The following is a 12,892-nucleotide window of genomic DNA, read 5'->3' as shown; positions in this document are numbered from 1 at the left end:
AGTGATCCTTCAAAGCAGTTGATAGGGTTTGGTTGTGTCCCCACCCAAATCTCATCTTGAATTGTAGCGCCCATAATTCCCACATGTTGTGGGAGAGACCCAGTGGGAGATAACTGAATCATAGGGGCAGTCATTCACTATTGTGGTAGTGAACAGGTTTCATAAGATCTGATGGTTTTATAAACAGGAGTTCCCCTGCATAAGCTCTCTCTTTGCCAGCCGCCATGTAAGACGTCCCTTTGCTCTTCCATCATCTTCTACCATGATTGTGAGGCCTCCCAGGTCATGTGCAGCTGTGAGCCCATTAAACCTCTTTCTTTTATACATGACCCAGTCTCAGGTATGTCTTTATCTGCAGTGTGAAAATGGACTAATACAGCAGGTTAAAGCACATCACTCACTCCAGTGGCTCCCTGCTGCGTCCTTAAAATGACCTGCAGGGCTCTACTTGGCCTGGCCCCCACTGCCTCTGCCCTCTCATCTCCTGCCACTCTTTTTCACAGTCAACCTGCTCCAGCCACATTAGTCTGTTTTCCAAATATATGAGGCGTTTTCCCGACTTAGAGACCTCATACTTGCTGCTCCCTCTGCCTGGAATGTTCTTTCTATAAATTACTGCATGGATCACTCTCTCACTTTATTCAGGCTTTGTTCAAATATTACCTCCTCAAAAAGGCTGTCCTTGACTATTATATCTAAAATACCAGCTCCATGCGCTCTCTATCTCCCAGACTTACTTGATTAATTTTCATAGCATTTAGCACTAAATGATATTAAATTACAGAGTCAGTTTTCCTGTTGGATAATTTTCTTGTTTTCTCCCTCATCAAGTAGAATGTAAGTTTCATGAGAGCCAGGATTTGATGTTTTGTTACTACTATAACGTCAGTAACTAGTAGTCACTCCATAAATAGCTGTTGAATGAATTACTGTTACACAAGTCTCTCTGTACTTTTTCTTCACAGCACTTAGCACAGTTTACAATTACAAATTCGTACAAATATTTTATTCACATTGGCTTCATGAATAGACTATAAGCCCCATGAGGGCAGGAATCATGTCAGTTTTGCCCCCAGTGAAGCCCTAAGTCTAGCACAAGGTGGGTTTAAAAGTATTTGTTGGCAGAAATAAGTGAGTGAATGAATAAAGGAAGGCAAGAACGGAAAATGAACAACTAGTGCTCTCTGGAGCTACAACTGGAGCCTAACAATATTCCTTCTATGGTGCACAAACTGGCATTTTATTTTATTATTTAATTTTTTTATTGAGACAGGGTCTTGCTATGTTGCCCAGGCTGGTCTCGAACTCCTGGGCTTGAGTGATCCTCCCACCTCAGCTTCCCAAAGTGCTGGGATTACAGACATGAGCCACTGCACCCAGCCCCACACTGGTGTTTTAGAAACGAGATGAACATGCACAGAGGAGAAAAGAAAGTGAGATCTGGGCTCACTTTAGGACCTTACCTTTCTGCTTGATTAGAAAAGGTAGTACTGGATGCCAATCTAGGAAATAAAGTAAAGAGAGTCACACAAATATCTTAGATTTTCATGATGAGATGCATTAGTAATGTGGGAGGAGGACCTGTTGAGTTTCTGGTTTAGATGGGGAGACATATATGATGTTGACAGTTCCCTTGACAGAGGACAGAGGGCCCACTCATTGGTCAGTCTCTAGAGTTAAACTTGACCCAGTCCTTGAGATCTGCTATGTCAAGTTAGACATTTTCAAGGAGAGGTTTGCAGAAAGTTGGTTTTCTACAGAATGCTCCTGCAGCCAGGTCAGACAGTGATCAGAACAACATTGGACCCCGTCCCTCTCCATATTAACTCAACTCAAAATTCATTTCTCTGTATATAACCTCTGAGACCTAACTATAAACAAATCACAAATGATAAAAGCCTCCATAAGATAGTAAAATAGATAACAGGCATATTTGTCAGCTGTTAGGCTGAAATGAGGAGAAGAGAAATGTTACATTAAGAAGAGAAATGGGCCAGGCGCGGTGGTACATGCCTGTAATCCCAGCACTTTGGGAGGCCGAGGCAGATGGATCACGAGGTCAAGAGATCGAGACCATCCTGGTCAACATGGTGAAACCCTGTCTCTACTAAAAATACAAAAAAAAAAATTAGCTGGGCACGGTGGCACGTGCCTGTAATCCCAGCTACTCAGGAGGCTGAGGCAGGAGAATTGCCTGAACCCAGGAGGCAGAGGTTGCAGTGAGCTGAGATCGCGCCATTGCATTCCAGCCTGGGTAACAAGAGCTAAACTCTGTCTCAAAGAGAGAAAAAAAAAAAAAGAAGAAGAGAAATGTATTGGTTAAGTAAACAATATATAGCATGTAATTTCCAAAAAAGTATAATTATTTGGTTCTGTATGTGTGGAAATATTCTATATGTTATCCTATGGAAAGAGAATGGACTATACTGGTGGGTTTAGAAGAACATGTCTGGATGAGTAAGATATTGAAGAAACAGAAAAGGAGAATGTTATAAATTTATTTACTTTATTAGGACTACATGTGTAAGAGTGAGCTGAGCCAAGAATCCACTTGGAGAGGAATTGAGGGTCCAGTAACCACTAACACCAGACACCACTCCCAGTTGTTTTGTTTACAGACCCTCTCATGCTAATGTCACTACAACAAATAGATAAACATTGGCAAGTGAACTAAATAGTAACAGTAATTAATGGTGCAGCAAATACGATTTTAAAGGATATACCTAGAGAAAGGGATCATTTAAGTGGGATCCAAGCAGACGGCAAAGTATGAGATCATATGGAAGAGCTTGGGTGATCGATGAAAGGGTTATGCTGAGTTTACAAACCTTTAGAATATCCAGGGAATGGCCCCTGTGGTCATAACTAGCACAAATAAACAACGTGTTTGTAAAACCACATGGCCTCATCTGTTCTTCAAGATGAAGTGGGGCATGCCAGGAAGCCCCGAATTAGCTGGCAGTTGAATCTGTTTTCATGGTAGCTTTGGTGATTAGGCTTAGGTTGCTAAGACTTGTGGCAGCTTGCACTAAATGTACTCCCTGTCTCTTGCTAGTCTACCCAAAGGAGGTAGAGATTTAGTATATGTGTATGGAAATATGTAAAAATGTATCTGCCACTGGTTTTCCCTTGCTTTTCTTCAAAGCTCATGTGTTTCCATCCTAACAGTTGGCAATGTTTGAAAATGAATTGTTCTCACTTATGTTAAAACAAAAAACCAAAACTGAAACAAACCCCTCTATATAGCCATGACAACCTAGATCATCTGTTTCAAAGAGATGATAACAGACTGGAACAATAATTCTATCTGTTCTGAAACTAAGAAGTATTGACAGTAGAAACTGTGACCTGGTATTAATAAAAACTCTCAACTCCCCAAGTGTTGAGAGTTTTTATTTTGTAATTATTATGACTAGCTCAAACTCCAGGGCTTAAATGAAGTAATTCATCCTTTCTTATCTCTCCATATCCCCATATCCATCCCTTACTTTGCACATGGGCTATTCTGAAGTCTCCAGATGCAATAGTCACACTTACCTTTATACAATCTCTGTCTATATGACTCCTAAGGACACTACCAAAAAAACTGGAGAGAGGGAGGATAAGAAAGCCAAACTCTCTTGGGATTGAGGAGTTGATAGTGCTTTCCTGTTTGTCTCCAACTTGAAGTCGGCAATTTTTCATTTTAAAAAACGGATTAAATTTTAGCTCCATTAAAATTCATTCTCTTTCCTTTCCCCAAATGCCAAAAATTTGCAGAATCCAGTTCTTGTCCTACCTCCTCCTTATAAACTTTCTTTAGGAAATCTTTCCTATATTAATCTTCTCTAGCATTTAGCTCTCTCTTATACCATTCATTACAGCATTTAATCACCCCTTGTCTTGTATGGCTAGTCAATGAGTCCACAGTAACTGTCACAGCAACTAAGTGCAGAGTACCTGAGGGCAAGAGCTCTGTCTAATGCCTGCAGCCTAAAGCACCTGGCACTGTTAGCACAGATTAGAAGTGTTAATACATTCATGTGGAGTTTAATTTAATCCTCTCCTATAGGTTGTGCATGCTAGGACTACAGTTTGTTATTGAATTTGAGCTTTCTTCATATCCATGAAATACATCATTTATCTTCTAATGCCCTATCTACCAAACAGAATGTTCTTAGCATGAACATTCTCAAAGCAGCTAAGCATAATCTCTCAGTCAGGCTGAAATCCCTGTTCCCCAAATGTGTGTATCTTTCCTTTATCTGAGTCGGAAATGTGAACCTGCTGTAATTACTGTGTGTCTCCTCACATGACAATGCCCCAAGTTTATAGCTAAATGAGGTGCTCTTGAGATTATAAATGCCTAGAAAATCCATCTCAGAACAGGTAAAGGGAAATAATAACAGCTAATACTTATGAAGTGCTTACTATCAACTGCTGACAGTTGTGAGCGTGGTTACATCCATTAGCTCATCTAGTGATGGGGAATAACAAACAGTGGGGTTTTCTTAGTGCAGCTGCCTCCAGCTTGGTTCTGACATTGTGACTCATGACCCTACACAGATGGAGAATTCAGTTGAAAGACTGGTCTATTTGGTTTTTAAAACTAGTCTGAGTTGATCTCACAAATACTAGTATCTACAAGATGGCTGAATGTTTCACTTTTGAACTGGTAGTTTTTACTTCAAGACAGAGATTGAATAAAGGACCTTCCTACCAAACAAAACAAAAGCTGACATTCACCTTCCCACAGACTGCATGATATCCAGCAGCAGCGGGGCTGCCAGGTCTGGGCTTAAGTGAATGAATGTGGAGAGGACCACGATGGCCAGCCCAAGTGTCTCTTCATCGTATTCTTCAAGAATGGCCCCACAGTCATGGCATCTGCAAAGAAAACAGAGACATGTTTTCCATGAAAGAAAGAACCATGCTCTCAAGATATAATGTACCACAGACATGGCCGTTTCTAGCAAGTCTTGGAAAAGTCTCCAAAAGGAGATGGGGGGCCCCGCTCTGGTAATCAGTAGGGGATAACAGTGCCGCCATCACCACAGATACAGAAACGGCACACATGGCGGAGACCACAAAGATGCCTCTGATTACTGAAAATGTTCTTTCAATTCCTCAGCATCTGGCCTGCACATGCATGATTGCTCTTGCTTAGAATGAGTGCCAATAGTTTGAAGCCTGTGGATGAAGGATTTGATGCATGTGATATTATTGCTGAGGAAAGTCAGTAACTAGATTTTTCATTTGTTGAAGGTAAAAATGAAAAATGCCCAGGCATGGATGGAGGCTTTCAGAAAATGTTCTATTTGTGGGTAAGAGACAGGGCAGTCAAGTCTACAGAACCATCTGGAAAGCCTGAGGAGACGAGGAAGTCTCTTCTCCACCACTCACTCAGATTAGTTTTATGAACTCACCAGGTCTGCCGAGTGTCGTATATAAATGCACAAACAATGCCACCCGCTCTTGGGTAACTTCCAACTTATTGCTCTTTGTAGTGTCCTAATGTAGGGTCCATTTCATTCAACTCAATCAAAGCCAGCTGATAAAGTGAGAAGTTTTATAAAGGGAAGGGAAAGTCTACTGGGAATAGCAGGGAAACAAGAACTACGACTGCTGTTGTGACCTTTCCTTCTGAAACCTTCCTAAATATAGGCCCCCAAAAAAGCATAAAAATTTCTTACAAATTGACATTTTAAAATACAGGATTCACATTACTAAGTAAAAAAGAAAAGAAATGGAGTGCACAGAAAGGCAACTAAGAAAGATTAAGACTTGGGGAGGGGGATAACATCAAAGGAAGAGCTGAGGAGACCCCTCTGCTAGCAACTCAGTGACCCATGTGGACCTTCTAAGGCACCTGCACAAGACAGGCACCATCGCTTCTTCAGTCAAGGCTGTCAGCTCCCTACAAATGAGTAATGGGTGGCCAGCTACAGGGATACTCACACCAGCTCCTTCCACCTTACCCTCCTCACCTTTTATCAGAAGCATATTGTATTAGTCTGTTCTCATGCTGCTAATAAAGACATACCCAAGACTGAGTAATTTATAAAGGAAAGAGGTTTTATTGACTCACAGTTCCACATGGCTGGGGAGGCCTCACAATCATGGTGAAAGGCAAGGAGGAGCAAAGTCACATCTTACATGGTGGCAGGCAAGATAGCTTCTGCAGGGGGATCTCCCATTTATAAAACCATCAGATCTTGTGAGATTTATTCACTACCATGAGAACAATATGGGGGAAATCACCCCCATGATTCAATTATCTCCAGCTGGCCCCACCCTTGACATGTGGGGATTATGACAGTTCAAGCTGAGATTTGGGTGGGGACACAGCCAAACCATATCACATACCTAATTTATCAATCAGGTCACCTTTACCAAGAAGGCTTCCTGGTCCAAGGGAATTTCTCTAAACTTGAACTCTTAAAAGCATTTTGTTTTGTTTTGACACAGTCACTCTGTCACCCAGGCAGGAGTTCAGTGGTGCCATCATGGCTCACTGCAGCCTTGACCCCCCAAGCTCAAGAGATCTTCCCACCTCAACCTCCCTAGTAGCTGGGACTACAGGCACACACCACCATACCAGGCTAATTTTAGTATTTTTAGTAGAAACAGGGTTTTGCCATGTTGCCCAGGCTAGTCTCAAACTCCTGGGCTCAAGCAATCCACATGCTTTGGTTACTCTTTATTATATTCACTGAACAAGCATCTATGTGCCAGGCAATATAATGGAAGAACAAATTATGACTTAAAAGCAAAGCATGCTTCTTCTGAAACTTTGTCACCACTGTGGTGACCAAACTCAAATTCTGTATACATGGTGAAGAAAATAACTATGCGAGCTTACTTGTCCGTCATCATTGTCGGCTGCTCATCAGTGAATTCTTCGGGTGCAGGCACAAACATACTGACTATGCTCGGTGCAGACAGCAGGCTGGATTTGGTGGCACCTGGGTAAGCAGCAAAGAAACAACCAGTGAATATAGTTGAGCTTCAAGGGGCCAAGAAAGGCCTGGTTCTCCTCTTGGAAACCCTCCAAGGATCACATTCCCTTGAATGCAATGTGGACAACCCAATTGTAATGTAGAAAGCCCTCAACCATGAAATGAAGTCAAGAAAGATTGTGATTTGTTTCCACTTGGATGAAGTGAAGAGCTAGACTTCACTCTCTTAGGTGTGCCAGCAGGGTCTGAGGACAAAGATGAAAGACAAAGGGAAATCTATTCAAGGGTACCCTTAAATGAGCTACAAACATTATTTGTAAGCATAAATGGAAACTGCCCATATAATACTGCATTTCTAAAATCACAAATGCATATCAACATTACAGTTTTGCTAATATGGGAAGGTGGTAAGATCCCAGAATTCCATGCACTTAAGCAATGGAAGATCTTTGAGCTAAGAAATATCAGTGTGTTTGTTTGTTTGTTTGTTTGTTTGAGACAAGGTCTTGCTTTGTCACCCAGGCTGGAGTGCAGTGGCGTGAGCATGGCTCAGAGCAGCCTCAAGTTTCGAGGTTCAAGCAATCCTCCCATCTCAGCCACTAAAGTAGCTGGGACTACAGGCACACACCACCATGCCTGGCTAATTTTTAAGTATTTTGTAAAGACAAAATATGTTACCTGGGCTGGTCTCAAGATCCTTGGCTTGAGGGATCCTCCTACCTCAGCCTCCCAAAGTGCTAGGATTACAGCTGTGAGCCACTGTGTCTGGCCTTCCATTTTTCAAACTGAAGTATTTATGAATGAAATATCAAGACTTTTTGAAGGAACCCATCCAGTGACTCATTCCACATCAGCCAATCGATACCACAGTGTTTAAAACTTTGGGGTTTGATGCCTTCCAAGAAATCTGAGGCAAGAATCTTAGCAACATGCTCCAGGGAGGAGTAAATCAGTCTGGAGATTCAGGAAGCTGTTTTCCACTAAGAAAGCCACTAGTGCAAGACAGAATCTCAGATGAAAATGAGGTACCCCAAGAAGAATCTCAAAGTGATCATCCAGAATAATGCCATATTCTACAAAGTACTAACTAAAACTCTAAGTTCTTCAAACAGGAAAGAAGGCAGAAAAATCCAACAGTCATTAAATAATGTTTCTCATCAAGGAATTAGTATCTTGGTGCCAGGAGGAAAAAAAAAACAACCTGGTATGATCTTTCCTCAAATAGGAGAAAGATGATTCAGACAATGAGTTTCCAAAGGAATCAAAATATTCATAAAGCTAGCCAAGTAGGCAATGTGCTTCAATCTGAATTTTCGAAGGAAAAAATGGTGTTGAGCCTTTGAAAAGTCAAGATGCTTCCATACTGCAGACTCCTTTGCCTGATCAAAGGTTACAAAAAAGTATGAGAAGCAGAACATTTGCAAATCCAAACTGCAAAGGAAAGTATCTGAAAATATCTTTATGTCACTTCCTAAGCTCCCAAATGGGAATCCGAATTTTACTACCATATTTATCAGCTATGTCCAAGATAACATCCTTTCCTAAGTATACACAAGTGTATCATTGACAAAGATCTCCAATTGTTTGTTTCATAAAGATGTTACCTTGAGTGGAAGCAACAGTATTACAGGTATAAGTGTACACTGATTAATAATAGAAAAGACGGCCGGGCGTGGTGGCTCACGCCTATAATCCCAGCACTTTGGGAGGCCGAGGCGGGTGGATCACGAGGTCAAGAGATCTAGACCATCCTGGTCAACATGGTGAAACCCCGTCTCTACTAAAAATACAAAAAAAAATTAGCTGGGCACGGTGGCACGTGCCTGTAATCCCAGCTACTCAGGATGCTGAGGCAGGAGAATTACCTGAACCCAGGAGGCGGAGGTTGCGGTGAGCCGAGATCACGCCATTGCATTCCAGCCTGGCTAACAAGAGCGAAACTCCGTCTCAAAAAATAATAAAAGTAATAATAATAATAATAATAATAGAAAAGACAAGAAATAGGACAAGATAAACGAAGACACAAATTTATTATTAAATAGCACAGTAAAGAGCATGAAGTTGCTTCAAGAGACCAAGACACAGAAAATTTAAATCCAATACTCCACATTTCTTGAACATTGACAGACCGCATTGACCAGATGTCAAAATGCCTGTGCTAAAAGTGGAAAAATTCAGCCCACACAATATATGGTGATATGTACATAGACTTACTGGAAACATAAGAAATTGATTTTTTAATTAAAAACCTTGGAGTCAAGCCTTTCAGAAGAGTATTGCCAATTACTGTTATACAGTAATCACAACTAAAGTCAAGAAAAGGGAGGAACTCAAAGTCATTCCGGTAGTTTCAAACTAATTATTACCTAATACAAATGCCAAGAAAGAGGTGTTTTTGACAATAGCATTGTGAAGTTGTTTTTCCATATGACAGCACGGAATGTATGATGTCATCTTTAGAGCCGTCATCTATAAAAGCAAACAGGTTCAGTTATTGAACACTGGCCACCATGGGCAACACTGGCTGAATCAATGGATTCCTAAACATTACCACTAAAGTGGGAACAAAGAGTACCTAGGAGAAGGTGGGAAATGCAAAAAGGAGGCCACAGACCTCAGCCACCTTTGGTTATACTTCAGTCACAATAAGTCTACAATGTTAAAGGCAGTCCCCATCATCCTCGAGTTGCTGCCAACATTTCTGATGCCTCCACTACTGGCTCCCCTTCTGAATAGCTGAAGTTCACTCTACAGCAGAGACAGAGGGCTCTCAGAAACTTGAATGAAGAGGGGCCCACCTCCAGAGCCCAACTTTGAAGCTGAAGATTTTGACAAAAGTCCCTTTGGGAGTCTTGGAGACAGGAGAAATTATGAAGGTGTTTGTCTCAAAGCAGATGTGCATGGATCAGTCCCCCAGCTGCACCAATGGGCTCTTCAGTTTACCATGAAAGACACTGACTTTCCATCTCAGTGTTCTCACCATGTCATTCCACTTTTACTGCTACTGAGTAGCTAGATCAGGAACAAGCACCAAAGATTTGTTCAACCACTCTTACTTCTACTCATCAAAGCTTTTCCTAGTCCTATAGATGAAAAGAATCTCACTTCATCCAATACAGGAACTAAAACTGCTATTCATTGGCAAAGAAATGTTAGCAAAAGCTGGAGATCAATATCTCCTTATTCCTTAGGAAAATTAGAAGAGTGACATGGTCTAGAAAAAGAGCTCTACTTGATTTAAGACACTGGTTGTGAGAGGTGATCATAATTCTTTCCGGGTATTTTGTTTTTCTACCAATGATAGGTTAATCTGCCTTCTCAATTAAGAAAGAACAAAGATAACAACTACTTTGGTAGTTAAAATTCAAAATGAATATTCTGACCTTAGCACAGATTGACCTGCAGCTTGCTTCCATGAGCAACATCAAGTCAAGTGAATCTTTTCAATGCATACTTCAGAGAGCTGGAAAGAAGCTATTAACCTGTGACCTCAATATTCTAGAAAAAATACAGATTAGCTGGACCATGCTCAGAAGAGTAGATATGGCATGATAGGGAAAGCTGATATGTCTGAGGAGGAATGCTGAAGGACCTAGGAATGTCTGGTCTAGAAAAGACTAAGGGAATAAGCACCATCAAAAAAATTACAGGAGAGGCCAGGCATGGTGGCTCATCTATAATCTCAGCACTTTGGGAGGCCGAGGTGGGTGGACCACCTGAGGCCAGGAGTTTGAGACTAGCCCAGCCAACATGGTGAAACCTCGTCTCTACTACAAAGACAAAAATTAGCTGGGTGTGGTGATACATGCTTGTAATCCCAGCTACTCAGGAGGCTAAGGCAGGAGAATGGCTTGAACCCAGGAGATAGAGGAGGTTGCAGTGAGCCGAGATCCTATCACTGTACTCTAACCAGGGCAACAGAGCAAGACCCTGTCTCAAAAAAAAAAAATTTTATGAGAGAGACTAGACTTGTTATGTGCAAGGGTTAGAAAGTCACTATAAGGAAGAACTGTTGGCCATGTTCAAAGATGAGATGTCATGCACTCTCAGCCACTGGGGGTGTGTCAGCAAAGATCAGCCCCACTTCATGGAGCCGCTAAGAAAAAGGCTGCACCTGCTGGGTGACAAGATGATGGACATGTCCAGTCTCCTTCAGCTCTTACAGCCTGACACTCTGTGACTCAACTAACCTCTCGTCCTCAATGGCTGCCCCTCCAGGTCAGGGTTTAAGCACGTTGACACGTTACACTGGCGTTTCCCAGGCTGTATCTGTTCTGTGGATAAACAGAGTGTTTCAGTCTTTGATGTGGTCATCTTAGTGCCATTTAGAACACAAAGAATTTAACCAATTATCTCTTGGGGCCATTTTTTTGGTCCCTGTTACTATTGATGATTAACATTTACAGGACGCATCCTAGATTTTAGGGTCGAGTTATTTGGGGCTTCACTACAAACCTGCCATTCAGTTCCATGAAATGCAACTAAAAGCAGGACAGCATCTAAAACTATCCCAAAAAGTCCAGACAAGCACCCCACTCTGCCCCCAAAAAAAGTTCAAATCTCATTATCTCCAGATAGGAAATGAAAGGCTAATATCACAGCCATGACAGGAATGTTTTATGCAAATCAATAAGTACATAAGTGACCATTTGGGGCAATGGCCAGAAAGGTCATACTGAAAACACATGGAACTGGTAAGAAGGAAATGCCAGGAGTGGGACTGAAGGATGGGGAACAGGAATAAGGGAGTGGGGTAAAATGGAGGCATGGTGCTTCAAAAACGTTTGTCCACGTGAAAGATGAGGCAAAGCAGCAAGTCGTGGTGCCGTGCATGGATGGAAAGGAGGCAGGTCTCAGGAAGAAGCTGAGGTCTCAGGTGTGTGCTGAGGTGAACTGATCATGAGCCATGTTTTAGGCTACCTTTCTCAGTGTGCCTACATGGCCAAATTTGTTCTTGTGGAGACCAGCAGGTCACTGAATCTACATGTGTAGTTTAAAGTGACATGCCACCTAACATTGTACTACACAGTCATAGACTCTCCCCAGGCTCAGATGTGAGGAGGACTTTTTCTGGCACTAATCAAAATAAGAATATTGAGATGATGCTCTTGTAGGACTTGGTGATTCCAGAACCAGTTTGGAGGATGGAAAATAGGCCCAGGAGAACTCAGGAAAGATTCAGACAGCATGTAAATGGGAAGTATTGAATGAGAAAACAGAGTGACATGAACAAGGTTGAAATTTGGTTGAAAAGTGAAAAATTCCTTTAAATGGGTTATTTGGTATCATGTAGATTTTCTTAAACTAAAATTTAGACTGAAAATTAAGATCAATGTGCCTTTTTATAACTACTGTGTCCATCAAACTAGGTTGTCATTGTAGTCGGAATCTAAACTGGTTGGTTAGCTTAGGCTGAGGTACCCACTGCAGAAAACAGTAGCAAGGTAAAATCATCTTCAGAGCCCTCACATTAGCATTTCATTTTTGGAGACCTAGTCAAATAAAAGCTGCTATTCTCAGTTCCTTACGTAGCTTCATCTCCATAAAGAAGAAAGCACAGTCCTCTTTGGTGTAGGCAGAAAGACTTCATTTAAACCCAGTAAACTCCTGAGGTTGGCTGTCCAGTCTTTCTCCTTCTCTCCTTGCCTGTTGGCTCTTGGCTATTCACTGCTCACTACCACATATCACTAAAATGAAGAGAAAACACTAAACCTTTACAATTGTTAAGAACCCTTATAAAGTCCAGGATAGTTGAAACTATCTGTTAAATATGAGATTGGGTATGGTGTGTGGAATTTAGTTATCTAGACTAGTGCTCTGTCTCTCTTTCTCTCTGTCTCTCTGAATAATGAGACCAAGTAAAATGATGTACATAAATAGTATGGCTTTGAAGAAAATAATAATATCTCAATATTATGCTTTTGTGGATATTATAATTCATAGTCATCAAGAAG

General features: G+C 41.4%; 1 protein-coding gene across 15 annotated transcripts in view; it reads right to left on the bottom strand.

Moving 5' to 3' along the window:
• UNC79 (unc-79 homolog, NALCN channel complex subunit) overlaps positions 1-12,892 on the bottom strand; it is a 272,118-nt gene that overhangs the window by 58,565 nt on the left and 200,661 nt on the right. For all 15 annotated transcript variants that reach the window (XM_064375185.1, XM_064375187.1, XM_021675722.2 and 12 more), the window contains 4 exons: positions 11,129-11,212; positions 6,842-6,944; positions 4,726-4,866; positions 1,464-1,502 (listed from right to left, as the gene is read on the bottom strand). In XM_064375185.1, coding sequence (XP_064231255.1) covers positions 1,464-1,502; positions 4,726-4,866; positions 6,842-6,944; positions 11,129-11,212 — 367 coding nt within the window. The remainder of the gene's footprint in view (positions 1-1,463; positions 1,503-4,725; positions 4,867-6,841; positions 6,945-11,128; positions 11,213-12,892) is intronic.

The sequence above is a fragment of the Aotus nancymaae genome, unplaced genomic scaffold (assembly GCF_030222135.1).
Source record: "Aotus nancymaae isolate 86718 unplaced genomic scaffold, 86718_ANA_hifiasm-v0.15.2.pri h1tg000011l, whole genome shotgun sequence".
NCBI classification, from domain to species: domain Eukaryota; kingdom Metazoa; phylum Chordata; class Mammalia; order Primates; family Aotidae; genus Aotus; species Aotus nancymaae.
The sequence above is the reverse complement of the archived record's forward strand: the minus strand, read 5'-3'. Positions and strand labels throughout refer to the sequence as shown.